At 50.9% G+C, this 22666-nt stretch overlaps 1 protein-coding gene; it reads left to right on the top strand.

The window, feature by feature from the left end:
• Nucleotides 1–20186: 20186 nt before the first annotated feature.
• Nucleotides 20187–22241, top strand: GSTUM_00010638001 (uncharacterized protein; the record flags this gene model as incomplete). XM_002841422.2 has 7 exons in its annotated part: nucleotides 20187–20438; nucleotides 20513–20615; nucleotides 20685–20739; nucleotides 20798–21293; nucleotides 21352–21833; nucleotides 21943–22037; nucleotides 22101–22241. The coding sequence occupies exons 1-7, from the start codon at nucleotides 20272–20274 to the stop codon at nucleotides 22239–22241; spliced, it is 1539 nt and encodes a 512-aa protein (XP_002841468.1). The 5' UTR covers nucleotides 20187–20271.
• Nucleotides 22242–22666: the final 425 nt, after the last annotated feature.

Here is a 22666-nt window from a genome sequence, read left to right as displayed (position 1 = left end):
GATTGGGTTTCTGGAAGCTGAACCTCCAATGGGGTTGAATCGCCACTGGTGGCTTCTAAGGGATCCTCTAGTTGGCCCCTGGGAGGTGACACCCATCGTCCAGCAATAGGCGGAGGTGATGACCCCATAGCTGGAGAAGGGGCATGTATGCTGTCGCCCAAACCAGTCGCTTCTGAGTTGCGCCCATCATCCAGCTCCATAGGGATGTCCCTGGCCAGCACCTCAGAGGTGGGTAGGACATCCTCAGTTATCAGTGGGGATGGAGAAGGGAGTGTGGCCTCGATTGTCGATGGGAGCACAACAGGCGGAGGGATAGCCAGGCGCCCATGGTGAATGCCTAGGGATAGGCCAGGAAGAGCAGGGACAATCTGTTTTTTCCGTCCCTCATCAATGTTGATAGCCCTCAAAAATTGGGGAACAAGGAGAGGAGTAGCAGATCGCTTAGTGGGAGATGCCGACCGTGTCCGGCAGCGGGTTCCAGAGGCAGGAGGGTTATAGTCCCCGTCATTAGGGTCGTCCAGTTTGAACTTTGGGTTTTCGTAAAGAGCCCTTTTGCCTGAAGACATGCCTGACAGGAAGGAGGGAGTCGAGGAGCCGGTCCCAGTACTGTGGGCCTGGCGGAAGAAGCTGGGCATCTTGCTTTGGACAGCTCTAGCGAGGAGAGGAGTAGTGGACCAAGAGCTGGCCTCAACCATGGTGGCAGTCGAGTTGTCCTTGGCGGGGGGACAGAGGATTCAGGGACTACAGCCTGGGAATCTTTGGGAGGGGAAGGTGCGGGGGCTGGAGAGTATTCTAAGTCACAGTCCAAGTTGAACAGAACGAAGAGCCCTGTGGTAGTGTCTTTGTCCAAGCCACATGTGGCTGAATAGCCTCTCCCGAACAGGAAACCTCTTACCAAAACCTCCACTTCTTTCATCCTGGCAATGGTCGCGTCAGCGACCGTTTGCCAGACCAAATCATCAAACTGCGGGTTCACCGCATTCTGACACCCGTGGCAGTGGTGGAACTGTAAAAAATTCAAGTTTCCTTTGGGTGCAACATAAGACTGGGTAGTTGTAGAGATGAGGTCATGGTCGGCCTCAGTAGCGGGCGCAAGAGAAAAGGCCGCATGGGCTGTCTCAAGCGCGGAGGAAGGGTTGGAGTTGAACCAAACGGCGGACGACATCCTTGAAGGGGGGGGGAGAATCCGTGGATCAGGAGGCTGTCGAAGATGCCATCCTCGCCCAAACTATACTCAGTGATTACGGAGACCAGGCCACGGATATCTCACACTGAAGTATCTTCTAAGAAAGAATAACAACTTCTAACCGACCGCCCGAAACGAAAAACACAAACAAGTAACAGTAGATGAGGTATTTATCGCGAGCGAAATACGGTAAAGTATTGGTTATGCTCACCTCCGACACGGAGTGCAAGTAGGAAAAGTACATACAACAAAGCGTGAAGAACCAATCTTTCCACGCCGCATCGGCCTCCTTATATAGTATTCTTCCCACCCGTAGTCATGTGACCTAAAGTGATCACATGTGCGAAACCAAATCATAACAAACTAGTCATGTGACCAAAGTGATCACATGCTCAAAACCCATGACCTCATAGCGAGATCATGTACAAAAACTCATAAACCAAGCATAACGCAATAAACAAGTCATATGACTCAACTGAGTCATGTGCGCGAAACCCATAACCTCATAATAAGGTCATGTGCGAAACATAAATCATATGCGCAAGGCTTACCCACAAGGCACACTCGCAAGGCATATTCGCCAGGCGCACGTTCTTTGACTCATACTTGAGCCATGTGCGAAAGCATCACAAATCCCACACATAACAAATCATATGACGCGAATGAGTCAGATGTGTGAAACAATAATATACCTGTGACTCATAACCATGTGTCACATGAAAACCTCTTTTATGCTAAGCCACATTTGTGACACTTATGAAGGATGTAGCAACTGGGCATGCTGCAGAATATACAGCTACTGAGCTTCAGGAAAGAAGCATTGAAGCCAGTTACTAGCCCCCTTTCTTACCTGACTTAAACCCTATCGAGAAAGTATAACATATTGTCACGAACGTGGCTTGGCACGAAAGAGGTTTTCACGTGACGCATGGTTATGAGTCACAGGTATGTTATTGTTTTATACATATGACTCTTTCAGGTCATATGATTTGTTATGTGTGGGATTTGTGATACTTTCACACATGGCTCAAATATGAGTCATGGGACATGCACCTGGTGAGTATGCCTTGCAAGTGTACCTTGTGGGTAAGCCTTGTGCATATAATTTATGTTTCGCACATGACCTCATTATGAGGTCATGGGTTTCGCGCATATGACTCAGTCAAGTCATATGACTCGTTTATTGTGTTATGATTGATTTATGAGTTTTTGTACATGATCTCGCTATGAGGTCATGGGTTTTGAGCATGTGATCACTTTGGTCACATGACTAGGTTGTTATGATTTGGTTTTGTACATGTGACCACTTTAGGTCACATGACTATGGGTGGGAAGAATACTATATAAGGAGGCCAATGCGGCAGAGGAGGATAGGTTCTTCACGCTTTGTTCTAAGTACTTTTCCTACTTCTTGCACTCCGTGTCGGAAGTGAGCATAACCAATACTTTACCTTAATTCGCTCAGGATAAATACTTCACCTACTGTTACTTGTTTGTGTTTTTCGTTTCGGGCGGTCGGTTAGAAGTAGTTGTTCTCGCTTAGAAGATACTTCAGTGTGAGATATCGGTGGCCTGGTCCCGATAATCACTGAGTATAGTTTGGGCGAGGATGGGGTCTTCGACAGCCTCCTCCTCCACAGATTCTCCCCCCCCTTCGAGGATGTCGTCCCCTGTTCGGTTCAACTCCAACCCCTCCACCTCGCTTGAGACAGCCCGTGTGGCCCTGTCTCTTGGGCCTGCTACTGAGGCTAGCCGTGGCCTCATCCCCACAACTACACGGTCATATGTTGCACCCAAAGGAAACTTTGGTTTCTTACAGTTTCAACACTGTCATGAATGCCAAAATGCGGTTAACCCGCAGTTTGATGATATGGTTCGGCAAATGGTAGCGGACGCGACCGTCGCCACGATGAAAGAAGTAGAGGTTTTGGTGAGAGGTTTCCTGATCGCGAGAGGTTGTTCAGCCACGTGTGGCTAGAGCAAAGACACTACCGCAGGGCTCTTCATTCGGTTCAACTCGGACCATGGCTTGGAATACTCTCCAGCCCCCGCATCTTCCCCTCCTAAAGATTCTCAGGCTATAGTCCCTAAATCCTCCGTCCCCCCCGCCAAGGACAACTCGACTGCAACTACAGTTGAGGCCACCTCTTGGTCCGCTACTCCTCCCCTCGCTAGGGCTGTCCAAAGCAAGATGCCCAGCTTCCTCCGCCAGACCAGGACTGGCTCCTCAACTCCCTCCTTTCTGGCAGGAATATCTTCAGGAGAAAGGGCTCTTTACGAAACCGGGAAGTTCAAACTGGATGACCCTGATGACGAGGATTACAACCCTCCTGCCTCTGGAACCTGCTGCTGGACACAGTCGACATCTCCCATTAAGCAATCTGCTGCTCCTCTCCTTGGTCCCCAATTCTTGAGGGCTATCAACATTGATGAGGGACGGAAAAAACAAATTGTTCCCGCTCTTCCTGGCCTGCCCCTAGATATTTACCATGGGCACCTGGCCATCCCTCCACCAGTGGTACTCCCATCGACAATTGAGGCCACACCCCCTTCCCCATCCCCGCTGATAACTGAGGATGTCCTACCCACCTCTGAGATGCTGGCCAGTGACACCCCTATGGAGCTGGATGATGGGCGCAACTCGGAGGCGACTGGTTTGGGCGACAGCATACACGCCCTTTTACCAGCCATGGATTCATCACCTCCGCCTATTGTCGAACGATGGGTGTCACCTCCCGAAGGCCAACTGGGGGACCTCGTGGAGACCCCTAGTGGTGATTCAACCCCATTGGAAGTTCAGCTCCCAGAAACCCAACCAGAGGACGCCGGCACTATAGTGGCCCTGGCAGACTCGATTATGGTAGGTGTCTGTGAGATGCTGGATGCTGGTAGGACTCCTTCTCCCAGACCCTGCTCAGGTAGTGTAATCGGGTCCATGTTTGAAGGTCTGGAAGACATCCGGTCCGGTAATACTCAGCCTCTTCTTCCCTTGGAGTCCGGGTCGATTGAAGACGACACAGTACAGGACTTACGAACTTGGATGAACAGTGGCCCCACCTTTGATGATGAAGGTCCAAGGAACGGGATAAACTACTGGAGTCGAGTTCATGTCTTGGAACGGGCAGTAAAAGCACTGACCGACATTGTTGGCAGGCAAGGGGAGGAAATTGAAGCCCTCCAGGTAAGGTTGTCCCCGTGCTGCCGATCCTCCCCAGCTGTACCTCACAGTACCTGCGATGTTTCTTCGGAGCCTACCCTACCATCCCCTACCCCTGAAAGAAAGGCGGCCTCTAAGGAGGCTCCTACTACTAAAGCTTCCTTTACGGAGGTAGTAAAACGAATAGCATACATGCCCAAGCCCCATGCTGGCCCACAGGAGCGGGTACGTCCTGCTCGACCCACATCAGTGGCTTCATCCTACCAGTCTAGCAGCAGCTGCAGCTCCTCCATTGAGGGGGGGGTAGTCTTGCGAGTAGCCCGTGGAGGTGAAGGCAAGTCTGTTCACTGGGAAGACAAGGAGGAGGAGGAGGAGGAGAAAAGGAAAGAACGAAAGAAGCATGGCAAACGTCTGAGTGGTGGTGTCAGAAGGAGAAGAAAGGCTGCCAGAGAGGCTGGTAAAGAAAGGGAAGCGGCGACCCCGGCCAAGACTCAGGGGAAGGCTGATGAACAGGAGTCGGCTCCAAAGGTTGCGACAGCTGTTACTACGGCGGCTCAGTCCGGGCCAGCAGCCCTGGCCAGTGTCAAAGTAGGCACGGCTCAGACACGACAGGAAGACCGACGGGTATCAATGGGGCCCCCAGACCCACTGAACTCGGTACCACCACCACCACACTCGTCACCAACCCCGAATGCTAGAGGGAGGCACATCACCATGCGCTTCGCCACTCGAAAGAAGATTGCCCTGCCAGAAGGTGTCGATATCGAAGCAATCCAAAATCAGATCAATACGACCTTTTCCAATCAGGGCAAGATTCAGGGAAATGCTCCGTATATTCACGCAGGACATATCCGGCCGGAAATTGGATACATCTTCCTGACTTTGGCAGGACACTCCGTGATGGAGCTGGGCAATAGATTGGACAAGGCCAGGCTCGATCTGCTTAGGGAATGGTCACTCCCGGAGTTCGAATTCCAGAGGAACCTGGAAAAGGTAAAGATTTTTGTTTCTGGTATCCCGCTTGCTGACACAGGACGGGGATCGATCTGGAGGGTCGAAGGTTGGACTGGAAGCGCGGCTTATGACGGCCTTCGCACTAATCTAGAGCAATCCAATACTGGTGTAGTCACTATTTCCCGGCCCGATATTATGGGATCCATACACGCCATGAGGCAGCCCAATACTGCGAGTTGCGTCATCCGCTTCGTAGTGGAGAATAATAAGGCCATCAAGGAAAGACTGGCAGAGGGAAATATTTGGTTGTGAGGAGGTGCCCGCAAGGTCCGGGTCTTTGAAGAGCATCGCCCCCTTACGGTATGTGGTAAGTGCCTGGAAACTGGCCACTTCAAAGCGACATGTGGCCGCCCCCCTTGATGCGAATTCTGCTTCGGAGAAGGTTTCTCTCGGGAGCACATGTGCAGCAAGCTGTCTTGTCCAGGAGGAGTGGGTCAGGCCTGTGGACATACCAGGAGACAGTGTTGGTTATGCGACCGGATGGACCACTTCACAGGATGTGAACGATGCCCAGGTATCAAATCGTCATCTCCAACTCCACCTTCAACGCCTGCCAGACAAGGAACAGCCACACCTGCAAAGCCCGTCAAGGAACTTGTCAGAAGACCGGAACAGCAGGGTGGGTGAACAGGAGGGAATGGAAGGAGAAGGGGCCGCAGCCGTGGGAGGTCCCCGATACCCAGGCTGGTCGAGATCGGCAGTGATGAGGAAGAAGAGGCACCCCGCCGTAAGTCGGAAAAGGCCAAGGGTAAGGAACCAGAACGACCTTCCCCCTCCCTGGCACGTGGAATTTTAAAAACCAAGGCCGGCACCGCCACTAAGCCCCGTAATGAGGAAACGAGTTAGGTTGCCCAGGATCCGGATACTGGCTCCGCCTATGCCTCTGGCCCTTGCGGCTCGAGTGGATCAGTCGAAGCCCCCTTTTAATGCTTATTACGACATTGGCATTAAACGTGGGGAGGAGTAGTCGGAATCAGGTGCTGGCATTTGATTTGTTTTCCTTTGTTGATTTGTTTTTTATTATTGAACCTCCTGTTGATCGAGAGGGACAACATGTACCAGTAGATGTTGATGGGTGGGATTTGTTTTCCTTTGTTAAGGGGTTGGGTGTTGAGGTGTTTGTTCAGTTCCACATTTGTGGACTGTTTGAGGTGGTTGGGCATGGGGAAGGCAGTGATCAGGTTGGGTATTGGGAGAAAGGGACAAAGAAGGTACTCACTGGAGTTTACTTTCGACCCGGCTATACCAAAGACCAGTTTGCTCGATGGTTAGATGAACTCTGAGAACTTGACATTGTATTTGGGAACTTTAATGCCAGGCATCAAGACTGAGATCCCAACGCGGACCATAACAATACAGGCAGACGATGGCTGAAAAAGTGGTTTACAGCCTTGGCTCGTGACATGAATATGGTACCTCCGACAGTGCCGACCTTTCGGGACGTTTCCAGAATCGACATATGCCTGCACAAGGTACCCTATGTTCGACATCAATATATGGACGCTGCCAGCTGCGAGCATAGTGCTCAAGCCTTGAAGCTAAAGGTGGACCTCCCTGACACCATCATGCGTCGGAGGCCGGCTTGGAAAAAAGCAGTTTGGGAAAAGGTTGGGAAACAGTTTGACGCCCTTAAAGAGGTGGGAGATGAGAGGCAGTGGGAAGGTGTGAAGAATGTGGTGGATGCACTCCCACGGGCCTCCACTGGCAGAGGTCGGTGCGAGTGGTGGACACCGGAGTTGGAAATGATGAGGGTAGAGGTGGCTCGGCTACGACGGTACTACAAGCGCAAGGCAGAGCGGGTGGAGGACTACAAACTGGTCAGGCGTGTTTACCGGGCTTGCCTGTTGAGGGCCAGGTTCGAACACATCAGGACCAAGATTGCTGAGAGTGAGGACCAGGATATTTTTCGGCTAGCACGGAAGCTGGAAGCCAAATGAACACTTCCCTCCATGGCCCCATCAGATGGGTCCTACACCACGACGCACTCAGACATCCGTGACCTGATTGCACAACAGTTATCCCCTGGCGATCCTACCCCTTGGAAAGACTCCATGATTAGTATGGATAGCGCTCAGCAAATGGAGATTGCCCTTGCTAGGTCCCCTACGAATACGGGTCCAGGTAAGGATGATATCGGATATCCTTTCATACGGTTCTGGAAGTGGAGGGATGCAACGACTCAGTGACGTTTAGTCGACTACGGGCTACGTCATGATATTCCGGACTGGCATTGGGCAGAGATAGTGCTCATACCAAAGATTGACAAGCCTAGATACGATGTCGTCAAGTCATGGAGAATGATACACCTCCTCCCGACACTTGCAAAGGTTGCAGAACATGTGGTCCTGCTGAGGCTGGCCATGTTTCTTGATCTAGGAGAAACACAGTTTGGTTCTCGCTGGAAGAGGGAGGTTCACGATGCTATGGCGGTGTTCTTTGAATTCCTACGGCATAATGAGGGCTATAAACGGCTGATTTTGTCCATGGATGTTGAAGGAGGATTTGATAACATTGATGTTGACCTCCTGACAGACTTCCTGGTTGCCCGGGGGTGTCCGTCGAACCTGTGCCAGTGGGTGTGAAGGTGGACTTCCTGTCGGTCGATTCGCTTCCGCTTTAATGGATGTGTCTCCAAGAACTACCATGTCAGCAAAGGGGTCCCTCAGGGCTCGCCTCTCTCTCCTTTTCTCTTTGGGGCCTATGTGGTGGATATATTCACACCGCGAATGCGCTACTCCCCTGGGGTCCGACATTTGGTGGTCTCGTACGTGGATGACGGGGTCATCATGGTGGCTGCAAATTCTTGTAATGCTGCCCGGTACTATAGGAGAGAAATATTTGCAGACTGTGATCGTATAGCAAGGGCTAGGGGAATGGGGTTTAGTGCCCTCAAGACCTAGTGGATCGGATTTGGGGACAGAGCATGGGAAGGAATGGAGTTGTTGAGAGAAATGGTTTTACCTTCTGAGGATTTGCAGGTTCTTGGGTATAAGTTTAATGTATTTTTTAATTTTTCTTCTCATGTAAAGTATTGGTTAGAAAGGGGGTTGGGTGTTAGGAGAAGGATTTTGGCGCTGGGGAGAAGGTTTGGGAGTGTTGGTGGGCTGGGGGCACGGGAGACTTACCGCTTGGTACAGGCAGCCTACCTTCCGACTGTTTATTACGGACTTGAATTTGTAACCGACCATAGGTCGTATGTGAAACAGTTTCAGGTCCACATCAATGACTGCCTCCGATGGGTTTTCCGGACCCCTATGAAGTTGGCAAACAATATACTGCTGGCTGAGTTCGGAACACTACCTGTTGCCATCCAGGGGAGGTATTTATAGAGGAGGTGCTACAGCCGATTTATCAACTACCAGTACTGTGATCAATACCCGTGGTTTGGTGAGATACAGCTCAGCTGGAAGCAAGAAGGGATGGTGGCACATCGGCCAAATTGAGACAAGGAACTCACCTGCCGGCCCACGGTTGCGATTGGGAAAGGCAAGACGGTGATGGCTACACGCCACAGTTCGATGTACACAGATCTCTGCAAGTCCTCGGATGTGGTCGTATACACAGACGGGTCCAAGTCATCTGAAGGGGCCGGTGTGGCATGGGCAGTATTTGAGAAAGGGGCACTGACCCGTATTGATGGGTGCTCAGTTCCCCCGTCTTGGAGCATTGTTGAGTGTGAGCTGTTTGCGGTTGTCTGTGCACTCCGACATGCCCAGGGGATGGCCAAGAGATGTCCGGTTCATGTGTTTCTGGATTGCGTCCCGGCCCTTATCCTGGTAGATAATATGTTTTCGGATGGAGATTCAGCTGAGCTGTGGGAAGTTATGACACCGCTGCTTAACGAATTCAGCCATGTCAACCTTAGCTGGGTGCCGGGATACATGGGCATTGACGGCAATGAGATGGTAGACCTAAAGGCTAAAGCCTGTGTGGGTCGCCCATTGCACCCTCTTCTCTGGGAAGGGGTCAGCTTCGGGATCGGGCATGCGGCTCTGGCTCGTAAGTTGCGAAAAGAGGAATGGGGTTCATGGCACGATAGGGAAGAACATGGGTATTATGCTCGTGAGCCTAGGACACCTCGGCATCTTCGTGGACTCACCCGCAGGGACTCCTATGTCTTACTAAGAATTCGCAGTGGAACAGGCTTGGTCGGGCATGACATCTGTGAAGGGAGGGATGACAGACACCACTGGACTGAATGCCCCCGATATACTATAGCGCGCCCCGCTGATGAGGACTTATATAAGGATTTGGTGGTATTGCGGTGGAGGTCCTAGTGGGTGAGTCACAGGTGGTTGGGCCTAGGGATTCCCCGGCATGTTGAAACGGTAGATGGGGAATTGGTAGTAGCAGGTAACCCCTTTGACAGTCTACTAATGGTGGAAAGAAGTGGTCGGTTGGCAACAGTGGGAAATCCTACAACCTGCACCCGGTGTGAGAAGAAGCACGATGGCAGTGGATGTATGTTACCAGGATTGGTAACCCTGCTGAAGAAATGGTTTTCCTTGTCCGACCAGCGACGCTGTAACTGTCCCTGTTGTGGGACCGCAATTTCTGCGACGGCCACCCAAAAACGAGTCATCTTTGCCGAACACTTTGAAAAAAAGCCCCGCTGTTTACGGACGTGTCACGATTGGTTTTGGTATTCTCGGCACCAGCAATGGGATGAGCTGGACCTCGCGACTCGGACGTCGGTGGTTTTGCGATGGGCTAAGACAAAGAGGAGGTTAAAAGAAGAGCGCTGTCCCTTCTGTGGGATAGTTTTGGCCGAGGGGTACTTGGCCCTGGGACTACATTATAAAAGAATGGAGGGATGTTGGGATAGACTGTATGTTTCCTTTGTAGAATACGTGGGACAGATTGTATTAGAGGCAGATAGGGGGGAGGGTATGAGACGGTGGCTGGGTGGCAAGGTGGGAAGACACCTTAATCTGGGACAGCACTAGTTGCTGTGAGCGCCCGTGAGCCCACTTGGGTAGTGATTTTGGGATTTATGTTTGGGGGGAGTGTTTGCGAGGCGAAGTGGTTCGCGGTGGGGTATTTTAGATAGTTGTTTTATGGGGCGCGGGGAAGACTGGTCGTATACCAGTGTTGGCGGTACTAGTATAAATAAAATTAGATTGAATTCTAAGCACTTTTGCTACTTCTTGCACTCTGTGTCGGAAGTGAGCATAACCAATACTTTGGCTTATCTCGCTTGCGATAAATACTTCATCTACTGTTACGTGTTTGTGTTTTTCGTTTCGGGTGGTCGGTTAGAAGTTGTTATTCTCGCTTAGAAGATACTTCAGTGTGAGATATCCGTGGCCTGGTCTCGATAATTACTGAGTATAGTTTGGGCGAGGATGGCGTCTTCGATAGCCTCCTCATCCACAGATTCTCCCCCCCCTATGAGGATGTCATCCCCCGTTCGGTTCGACTCCAACCCTTCCTCGGCGCTTGAGACAGCCCATGTGGCCTTGTCTCTTGCGCCTGCTACTGAGGCCGACCGTGGCCTCATCTCTACAACTACACGGTCTTATATTGCACCCAAAGGAAACTTGAATTTTTTACAGTTCCACAACTGCCACGGGTGTCAGAATGCAGTGAACCCGCGGTTTGATGATTTGGTCCGGCAAACGGTCGCTGACGCGACCTTTGCCACGATGAAAGAAGTGGAGGTTTTGGTAAGAGGTTTCCTGTTCGGGAGAGGCTGTTCAGCCACATGTGGCTTGGACAAAGACACTACCACAGGGCTCTTCATTCGGTTCAACTCGGACTGTGGCTCGGAATACTCTCCAGCCCCCGCACCTTCCTCTCCCAAAGATTCCCAGGCTCTAGTCCCTGAATCCTCTGTCCCCCCGCCAAGGACAACTCGACTGCCACCATGGTTGAGGCCAGCTCTTGGTCCACTACTCCTCTCCTCGCTAGAGCGGTCCAAAGCAAGATGCCCAGCTTCTTCCACCAGGCCCACAGTACTGGAACCGTCTCCTCGACTCCCTCCTTCCTGTCAGGTATGTCTTCAGGCAAAAGGGCTCTTTATGAAAACTCAAAGTTCAAACTGGACGACTCTAATGACGAGGACTATAACCCTCCTGCCTCTGGAACACGCCGCCGGACATGGTCAGCATCTCCTGCTAAGTGATCTGCTACTCCTCTCCTTGGTCCCCAATTTTTGAGGGCTATCAACATTGATGAGGGACGGAAAAAACAGATTGTCCCTACTCTTCCTGGCCTACCCCTAGGCATTCACCATGGGCGCCTGGCTATCCCTCCGCCTGTTGTGCTCCCATCGACAATCGAGGCCACACTCCCTTCTCCATCCCCACTGATGACTGAGGATGTCCTACCCACCTCTGAGGTGCTGGCCAGGGACACACCTATGGAGCTGGATGATGGGCGCAACTCAGAAGCGACTGGTTTGGGTGACAGCATACATGCCCCTTCTCCAGCTCTAGGGTCATCACCTCCGCCTATTGCTGGACGATGGGTGTCACCTCCCGGGGGCCAACTAGAGGATCCCTGAGAAGCCACCAGTGGCGATTCAACCCCATTGGAGGTTCAGCTTCCAGAAACCCAATCTGAGGACGCCGACACTATAGTGGCCCAGGCAGACTCGATCATGGCAGGTGTCTGTGAGATGCTGGATGCTGGTAGGACTCCCTCTCCTGGGCCCTACTCAGGTAGTGTAATCGGATCCATGTTGGAAGGCCTGCAGGATATCCGGTCTGGTAATACTCAGCCTCTCCTCTTCTTGGAGTCCGGGTCGATTGAAGACGACACAGTACAGGACGTACGAACTTGGATAAACAGTGGCCCCACCTTTGACGATGAAGGTCCAAGAAACAGGATAAACTACTGGAGTCGAGTCCATGTCTTGGAGCGGGCAGTAAAGGCATTGACTGACATTGTTGGCAGGCAAGGAGAGGAAATTGAAGCCCTTCAGGTAAAGTTGTCCCCCCGCCGCCACCCCCCTCCTGCTGTACCTCGCAGCACCTCCGTTGTCTCTTCAAAGCTGACCACACCATCCCCTACCCCTGAGAAAAAGGAGGCCTCTACGGTGGCTCCTTCTGCTAAAGCCTCTTTTACAGAGGTAGTAAAACGGATGGCATACATGCCTAAGCCCCCTGCTGGCCCACAGGAACAGGTACGTCCTACCCGGCCTGCATTAGCGGCCTCATCACAACAGTCCAGCAACAGTGGCAGCTCCTCCAGTGAAGGGGGGGTAGTCTTGCGGGTAGCCCGTGGAGGTGAAGGCAAGTCTGTTCACTGGGAGGAGGAGGGGGAGGAGGAAGAGAAAAAGAAAGAACTAAGGAAGCATGGCAAATGCCTGAGTGGTGCTGCTAGAAGGAGGAGAAAGGCTGCCAGAGGATCTGGTGATGAAAGGGAGGCAGCGACCCCAGTCAAGACTCAGGGGAAGGCTGATAAACAGGGATCGGCTCCGAAGGATACGATACCTGTTACTAGGGTGGCTCAATCCAGGCCAGTAGCCCTGGCCAGTGTCAAAGTAGGTGCGGCTCAGACACGACAGGAATACCGACGAGTACCAATGGGACCCCCAGACCCGCTAAACTCGGTACCACCACCACTGCACTCGTCACCAACCTCGAATGCTAGAGGGAGGCACATCACTATGCGCTTCACCACAAGGAAGAAGGTTGCCCTACCAGAGGACGTCGACATTGAGGCAATCCGAAATCGGATTAATGTGACCTTTTCCAATCAGGGAAAGATTCGGGGAAATGCTCCTTATATTCGCGCAGGGTATGTCCGACCAGAAATTGGATGCATCTTCCTGACTTTGGCGGCACACTCCGTGACAGAGCTAGGCAACAGGTTGGACAAGGCCAGGCTTGATCTGCTTAGTGAATTGTTGCTCCCGGAGTTTGAATTCCAGAGGAATCTGGAAAAGGTGAAGATCTTTGTTTCTGGTGTTCCGCTTGCTGACACAGGACGGGGATCGATTTGGAGGATGGAAGGATGGACTGGAAGTGCAGCCTTTGATGGCCTTCGTACTGATCTGGAGCAATCCAATTCTGGTGTAGTCACTGTTTCCCGACCCGATATTATGGGATCCATACATGCCATGAGGCAAGCCAATGCTACAAGTTGTGGTATCCGCTTCGTGGTGGAGAATAATGAGGCCATCAAGGAAAGACTAGCAGAGGGAAGGATTTGGTTGCGAGGAGGAGCCCGCAATGTCAGAGTCTTTGAAGAACATCGCCCCCTTAAGGTATGTGGTAGGTGCCTAGAAACTAGCCACTTCGAGGCGATATGCAGTCGCCCCCCTCGGTACCGATTCTGCTTCGGAGAACACTTCTCTCGAGAGCACATGTGCAGCAAGCTGGCTTGTCCCAGAGGAGTGGGTCAGGCCTGTGGACATACCAGGAGACAGTGCTGGTTGTGCAACTGGATGGACCACTTCACAGGATACGAGCGATGCCCAGGTATCAAATCGTCATCCGCAACTCCACCTTCCTCGCCTGCTGGACAAGGAGCAACTGCACCAACAAGACCACCCAAGGAACCTGTCGAAAAACTGGAACAGCAGGACAGGAGGGCAGAAAGAAATAGAAGAAGAAAAAGCTGTAGCGGTGGAAGGTCCCCGACACTCAAATTGGTTGAAATCAGCAGCGATGAGGAAGAAGAGGCTCCCCGCCGTAAGTCGGAAAAGGCCAAGGGTAAGGAACCAGAATGGCCTTCCCCCTCCCCGGCACGTGGGATTCTAAAAAATAAGGCTAGAACCGCCACCAAGCTCCGTGATGAGGAAACGAGTTGGGTTGCCCAGGATCCGGATACCGGCTCCGCCTATGCCTCTGGCCCTTGCAGCCCAAGTGGATCAGTCGAGGCCCCCTTTTAATGCTTATTATAATATTGGCCTTAAATGTGGGGAGAAGTAGTCGGAATTGGGCGCTGGCATTTGATTTGTTTTCTTTTGTTGATTTGTTTTTTATTATTGAACCTCCTGTTGATTGAGAGGGACAGCATGTACCAGTGGATGTTGATGGATGGGATTTGTTTTCCTTTGTTAAAGGGTCAGGCATTGAGGTATTTGTTCGGTCCCACATTTGTGGACTGTTTGAGGTGGTTGGGCATGGGGAAGGTAGTGCTCAGATTGAGTATTGGGAGAAAGGGACAAAGAAGGTACTCACTGGAGTTTACTTTCAACTTGACTATTCCAAGGACCAGTTTCTCCGATGGTTGGATGAGCTTGGGGAACCTGACATCGCGTTTGGATATTTCAATACCAGACATCAAGACTGGGACCCCAACGTGGACCATAACAATACAGGAGGACGGTGGCTGAAATAGTGGTTCACAGCCCCGGCTCGGGATATGAATATAGTACCGCCGACAGTGCCAACCTTTCGAGATATTTCTAGAATCAACCTCTGCCTACATAAGGCGCCTTATGTTCGACATCAATACATGGACGCCACTGGCTGTGAGCACAGTGCTCAAGCCCTTAAGCTGAAGGTAGACCTCCCTGACAATGTTATGCGTCGGAAGCCAGCTTGGAAAAAAGCAGTCTGGGAAAAAGTCGAGAAAGAGCTGGATGCCCTTAAAGAGGTGGGAGATGAGAAGTTGTGGGAAGGGGTGAGATGTGTGGTGGATGCGCTCCCACGGGCCTCCATTGGCAGAGGTCAGTGCGAGTGGTGGACACCGGAATTAGAAACGATGAGGCTGAATGTGGCTCGGCTGCGACAATATTCCAAGTGCAAGGCGGAGCCGACAGAGGACTACAAACTAGTCAGGAGTGTCTACCGGGCTTGCCTGGTGAGGGCCAGGTTCGAGCACATCAGGACCAAGATAGCTGAAAGTCAGGACCCGGACATATTTCGGCTAGACGAAAGTTGGAAGCCAAGCGAAGACTTCCCTCCCTGGCTCGACCAGATGGGTCCTATGCTACAACGCATTCAGACATCAGCGACGTGATTGCACAACAGCTATCCCCTGGCGATCATGCTCCTTGGAAAGATTCCATCATTGATATGGACAGTGCTCAGGAAATGGAGGTCACCCTTGCTAGGTTCCCTACGAATACGGGTCCAGGTGAGGATAATATTGGGTATCCTTTCATATGGTTCTGGAAGTGAAGAGATACAACAACTCTGAGACGTTTGGTCGACTATGGGCTACGTCATGATATTCCGGATTGGCATTGGGCAGAAGTAGTGCTCATACCGAAGATTGACAAACCCAGATATGATGTCGTCAAATCGTGGAGAATGATACACCTCCTCCCAACACCTGCAAAGGTTGCAGAACGAGTGGTCCTGATAAGACTGGCCATGTGTCTTGATCTGGAGGAGACAAAGTTTGGCTCTCGCCGGAAGAGGGGAGTTCACAATGCCATGGCGGTGGTCTTTGAGTTCCTACGGCACAATTAGGACTATAAACGGCTAATTTTGTCCATGGGTGTTGAAGGAGGATTCGATAACATTGATGTTGACCTCCTAACAGACCTCTTCGTTGCCTGGGAGTGTCCATCGAACCTGTGTCAGTGGGTACGAAGGTGGACTTCCTGTCAGTCAATTCACTTCCGGTTTAACGGATGCGTCTCTAAGGCCTACTATGTCAGCAAAGGGGTGCCTCAGGGCTCGCCTCTCTCTCCTTTTCTCTTCGGGGCCTACCTAGTGGATATATTCACACCGCGAATGCGTTACTCCCCCAGGGTCCGACAATTGGTGATCTCATATGTTGATGACGGGGTCATCCTGGTGGCTGCAGATTCTTGCAACGCTGCCCCGTACGATGCAGGCAAAACCTTTGCATACTGCGATCGTATAGCAAGGGCTAGGGGGATGGGGTTTAGTGCCCTCAAAACCCTGTGGATCGGGTTTGGGGACAGGGCATAGGGAGGAATGGAGTTGTTAGGAGAAATGGCTTTACCTTCTGAGGATTTGCGGGTTCTTGGTTATAGGTTTAATGTATTTTTTAATTTTTCTTCTCATGTAAAGTATTGGTTACAAAGGGGGTTGGGTGTTAGGAGAAGGATTTCGGCGTTGGGGAGAAGATTTGGGAGTGTTGGTGGGCTTGGGGCATAGGAGACTTACCGCTTGGTGCAGGCAGTCTACCTTCCGACCATGTATTACGGACTTGAGTTTGTAACCGACCATGGGTCGTATGTGAAACAGATTCAGGTCAACCATCAACAACTGCTTCCGATCAGTCTTCCGGACCCCCATGAGGCTGGCAAACAATATACTGCTGGCTGAGTTCGGAACACCACCTGTTGCCATCCAAGGAAGGTATCTGCGAAGGAGATGCTACAGCCGATTTATTAACTACCGGTACTGTGATCGACACCCATGGTTCGGTGAGATACGGCACGGTTGGAAGCAGGAAGGGATGGTGGCACACCGGCAGAACTCAGACAAAGACCTCACCTGCCGCCCCACGATTACGATCGGAAAAGGCAAGGCGGTAGTGGCTGCACGCCACCATTCACTATACACAGATCTGTGCAAGTCCTCGGATGTGGTCATATACACGGACGGGTCCAAGACCTCTGAAGAGGCTGGTGTGGCATCGGCGGTATTTGAGAAAGGGGCCCTGACCTGTGTTGATGGGTGCTCGGTTCCTCCATCTTGGAGCATTGTTGAATGCGAGCTGTTTGCAGTTGTCTGTGCACTCCAGTTTGCCCGAGTGATGGCCAAGAGGCGCCCGGTCCATGTGTTTCTGGACTGCGTTCCTGCCCTCACCCTGGTAAACGGGATGTTTTCGGAAGGTGATTCGGCTGAAATGTGGGAGGTCATGGCAACACTGCTTAATGCGCTTAGCCAGGTCAACATTAGCTTGGTTCCGAGACACATGGGCATTGATGGCAATGAGATGGTAGACCAAAAATCTAAGGCCAGTGTGGGCCGTCCATTGTGGCCTCTGAGTTGGGAAGGGATTAGCTTTGGGATTGGGCATGCAGCATTGGCCCGAGAGTTGCGAAAAGCAGAATGGGGTTCATGGCACGACAGGGAAGGACACGGGTATTATACTCATGAACCTAGGACACCTCAACATCTTTGAGGTCTCACCCGTATGAACTCCTATGTTTTACTGAGAATTCCTAGCGGGACAGGTTTGGTCGGGCATGACAGCTGTGAAGGGAAGGATGACAGACACTACTGGACTAAGTGCCCCCGCTATGTTATAGGACGCCCCGCTAACGAGGACTTATATAAGGATTCGGCGATACTACGGTGGAAGTCCTGGTGGGTGAGTCATAGGTGGTTAAGCCTAGGGATTCCCCAGCATGTTGAAACGGTGGATGGGGAATTGATAGTGGCGGGTAACTCCTTTGATGGCACACTAATGGTGGAAAGAAGTGGTCTGTTGGCAATGGTGGAGGATCCCACGACTTGCACCCGGTGCGAGAAAAGACAGGATGGCAGTGGATGCGTTCTACCGGGGTTGGTAACCATGCTGAAGAAATGGTTTTTCTTGCCCGACCAGCTGCACTGCGACTGTCCCTATTGTGGGACTTCGATTTCAGCAACGGCCACTCAGAAATGAGTCACCTTCGCCGAACACTTTGAGAAAAAGCCCCGCTGTTTAAGAACATGTCACGATTGGTTTTGGCATTCTCGGCACCGGCAATGGGATGAGCTGGACCTTGCAACTCGGACGTCGGTGGTTTTGCAGTGGGCTAAGATAAAAGGGTTGTTAAAAGAAGCGCGTTGTTCATTTTGTGGGATGGTTCTGACCGAGGGGTACGTGGACCTGGGACCACACTATAAAAGGACGGAAGGATGTTGGGATAGACTGTATGTTTCCTTTGTGGAATACGTGGGACAGATTGTGTTGGAGGTGAATAGGAGTAAGGGTATGAGACGGTGGCTGGGAAGCGAGGTGGGAAGACGCGTTAATCCGGGATAGCACTAGTTGCTGCGAGCGCCCGTGAGCCCATTTAGGTAGTAATTTTTGGATTTATGTTTGGGGGGAGTGATTGCGAGGCGGAATGGTCCGCAGTAGTGTATTTTAGATAGTTGTTTTATGGGGCGTGGGGGAGACTGGTCGTATGCCGGTGTCGGCGGTACTAGTATAAATAAAATTAGATTAAATTCTAAGTACTTTTCCTATTTCTTACTTTAACGAATATAAAACACCTTTACAATCTTTATCTTTATTGTAACGTTATCGTTACGCCAAGGAAGGTTCTTCACGAAGACGAGTTAGAGAAAGCTTACGATAGGCGTTCCCGATAGAAGACAAAGGTCTTGTACTATCAGTAATGTAGGCAGAGGCCTATAGCTGTCGTAAGACGAAGGAAGAAGAAGACAGAAACAAGAAGTATCGTTCCCCGTCGCCAAGAACTAACTATCCAAGGAGGGCTTGTTACACATATCATGAAAAATTATTTACAGGATAATTTTTCAGAGAATCTGACATATGATAGATTAAGGAATGCAGTTAAGAAAGCTTGGGGTTTTCTTGGGCGGCATGAATTTAGGGAGCTGATAGAGAGCATGCCAGCCAGGTGTCAAGCCGTTATTCAGGCAAATGGCCTCTTCAAGAAATATTAGATATGTATGAGTAGAATAAACCTTCTTATGGCACCGTATCTTCATGTTGTGCTGTACCTTCATGACTTCCGTTCAAGTTGCACTCATTGACCGGCTCCAAGCCACTATACTAGATTTGTTGCACTTACCCCCCTGTCTGCAGCAGACCCCTGTTAGCAAAATCTACAAAACTTATACGCTGTACCTCCGTAGAGCATGTGGGTCCCCATACCGCGCATGGGTTGGGTTCAATGCTTGTGACTGGTGGAGGATGCACCTGTAGAGTACTCATACGGTACAGTACGAGTATGAATGAGGTGATACCTTATCTCTACAGTATTCACTCTTCTGCTGGTGATAGCACTCGTGGGAGGCTGCTTACTGTTCCCCATAGTCGAGCATACAGCATAGCACCCTTTACTATTTGTTGACCCCTACCGGTATTGTACTTGATTCACTCAACTTTAATGATAATGATATTATTACCGTATTACATAACTTACTGGTAATCAGTTCGGATATTGGTAACTCACATCATGTGATACAATATGCAACTCCATCCTCCGCCAAGCATAAATCAGCGGGAAGCCACCAAAAAGCCCAACAAGCCTCCCGCGTAGGTTACCAGATACAAGTACCGTACGAGTAACTTAATTCTTAGTCTACTCGTAATTTACGCAGCGGCAGAGAATATCCTGTGCTTTCTAGTGAATTTTCAACAACATCACCACAAAACCTCTTGTACCCCGTAATCGCATCATATCCCACCAATACCGCACTGTGAGCCTATGATACGATACAACTATCAACCAACCTCGAGTTACGAGGATACCGGTATTTCTCCGGGAAAATCCCCCCCATGCACTTTCCGAGCCTTAAAGGCTATCATAGTATGAGCTTTATCATGGACGGCAAGCTTACCGGTACCGCTCGTGCATATCAGCACGCACATCGCAACGGTGTGGTGGGCCCCGTTGACTTACAATACCGTAACGGCACTAGTCTACCCTTCGAAAAGGAAAAAGAAAAACGCCGCACCCGCCGGTCAAGCGATGACCTGCCAAGAGCGGTGCTGTTGATCATAATCTGCTTCATGGCGGTGACTTCACAGTGTTGTATGAGTACGAGTACTTTAAGGGAATCAAAAAACCCAGGGAAGATGGGTCTGAGGGATCGGCGGGATGGGGGAGTAAAGAAGGGAGGGAAGGTCTGCCGTCCTTTAGCCAGCTTGTCGGATGATATAGCCAAATGAGGTCTGCTCCGGAGCCATACTCGAGTACTCGTACATGCCTACCTACCAGTATCTGCCTCTAGGGTTCCGTCCTGATTCTTTTTGCGCTTCTGCTTACAGTATATCCTCCCTGCCCCTCATCCACTTTCTCTTCCTTGTCTCGAGGCAGATTGACCTATCGTGAACACCCCAAACCTCTCAAAGCATGGGGAAAGAATCAACCGACTCATCTCTTGGCCGCGTGCAGGTGCGGCAACCCGGTTCAATTGAGGGCGGGGTGGACCATGAATTTGAAAAGAAATTGGTGCGAAAGTTGGATAATCACATTGTTCCTATGATTATGCTTTTGTATTTGTTTTCGTTCTTGGATAGGTTTGGTTCTTTTCTTTTTGCTTCGCTATCGAGGAGGACTGGGCTAATGACTGATTGGTCATGGTGGTTGGTAGGGTTAACATTGGTAATGCCCGGTTGTATGGATTGGAGGAGGATTTGGGACTCAAAGGGAATCAATTCCAGATCTCAGTTTCGATTTTGTTCGTGACATATCTTGTCCGTTATATCCCCTTTCTAGAGCGGGGGGAAGCAGGGATGGAAGGCTAACAATTGTCGCATACAAAGGTATTTGAGATCCCAAGTAACCTTGTATTAAAAAAGTTGACGCCCAGACGATACAGTAACCCTCCTAACCCGTGGACACCCATCAATTAGCGTGCATAACTAACTCATCCCAGTCGCAGCGATAACCACAATCTGGGGCATTATCGCAACCTGTACCGGCCTCGTGAACTCCTACGGGGGCCTCCTCGCCTGCCGTCTCCTCCTCGGCGCCGTAGAAGCTGGTTTGTTCCCCGGGCTAGCAGTCTACCTTACATTCTTCTATACCCGCAAAGAGCTCGCCCTACGCATCGGCTATCTCTTTGTCTCTGCTGCGCTGGCCGGTGCCTGCGGGGGTCTCTTAGCCTACGGGATCGGCTTCCTAGATGGGAGGAGTGGAATGAAGGGATGGCGGTGGATCCTTATAATCGAGGGATTACCGACGATTGTGCTCGGGTTGGTGACGTATTTTGTTCTGGCAGATAATCCGGAGGAGGCGGGGTACTTGACCGAGGAGGAGAAGAGGTTCATGATTGCCAGGAGAGCGCGAGAGGTAACACAGACTACCAGCGCCCAGGAGTTTCACTGGGGGGATGTTAGGAAGTGCTTTTTGGATTGGAAATGTTGGGCGTTGTATGCTTCCTTTCCCGAGAAAATCTACCGTGGAGGGTGGTTGGGCTAATGACAGCAGTGCATTCGCGCAGTTCGGAATAGACACTATGCTATACGGTCCCTCCCTCATCTTTGCCTCCACTCCTCTAGCTTCCATACTAACCCCACCCCCAGGATTTAGCACGTTCCTCCCCACAATCATAAAAGCCATTGGCCACTGGTCCACAGCACAAGTCCAAGCCCTTACAATCCCCTGCTACGCCCTCGGCGCACTCACATACCTTATCGTAGCACACATCTCTGACAAGCAGCAACGCCGAGGTATGTATACCGTAAGCTTCGCTTGCATCTCCATCGTCGGGTACGGGATTCTCCTATCCGACGCTCCCAGTGGTGCGCATTACTTTGGTTGCTTCCTCGTTGCTATAGGGTTGTACGTGTCTGTGGGGTTGCCGCTAGCTTGGCTTCCGAACAATTGCCCCAGGTACGGGAAGAGGGCCGCTGCGTCGGGGTTTCAGCTTACTGTAGGGAACGCGAGTGGGATTATGGCGCCGTTTGTAAGTTTCGCTGTTGTAATAATTTGGTTGAATTGGCTAACTTGTGGTGAATAGATTTATGTGTCCAAAGATTCTCCGAGGTTTGCTTATTTTGCCTGCTCTACTGGTGGTAGAATCATACACTAAGGCTACAAGCAGATACACAAAGGGCCATGCAGTATCCCTATCAATGGTGGGCTTTGCGGCTATCATTTACACTTTCCTGTGGGTTAGTATTCCGTATTTTTCTCCTTTGCGCCCCCTCCGCCGTTTTAGTACTGACACCTCACAGCACTGGTTCTCAAAACTAAACATCAGTCGAGAACGTGGCGAGGAAAATGCAAAAATCGTTGGCTTGAGCGAAGAAGATATTGCAGAGTTGGGTGATGAATCGTGGGTTCCGTTCGCCCCCCAGTTCACAGGTGGTTACTAATAGGAGCAATCGCAGGCCGAGGTTTCGGTATACGATATAAGAATGTATAGTTGAAGAGGAATGCGATGATTCGATGTGTATTTTATTGCTTACGAGTCGCGATATGTTATGATATCAGAGTGTGTTGGAGATTTGTGATGATTGGGGTTTTAAAAATTATCCCCTTGCCTTTATTATACTACAAAATCCGTATTTCCGTTTTGACTCAGGCAGTCATTTTGCCCCTTGCCCCCCCCCCCCCCGCGGTACGATATGATGGGTGTGTGGGGGGGATATCATATATCACTCCTATTACGCAAGCTATCATATCTCCTCCTCCAAATGGACTTGAGGGTCGATAACTGGGCGCGGACGGCGGGCTTATTTCCGAGGGACATCACATCAAAGAGCTAATGACTCTGCAAGCCCAAATTACTAAAAAAAAA

This window comes from Tuber melanosporum (genome assembly GCF_000151645.1).
Source record: "Tuber melanosporum whole genome shotgun sequence assembly, scaffold_72, strain Mel28".
NCBI lineage: Eukaryota > Fungi > Ascomycota > Pezizomycetes > Pezizales > Tuberaceae > Tuber > Tuber melanosporum.
This window is presented reverse-complemented; position numbering and strand designations above follow the sequence as displayed.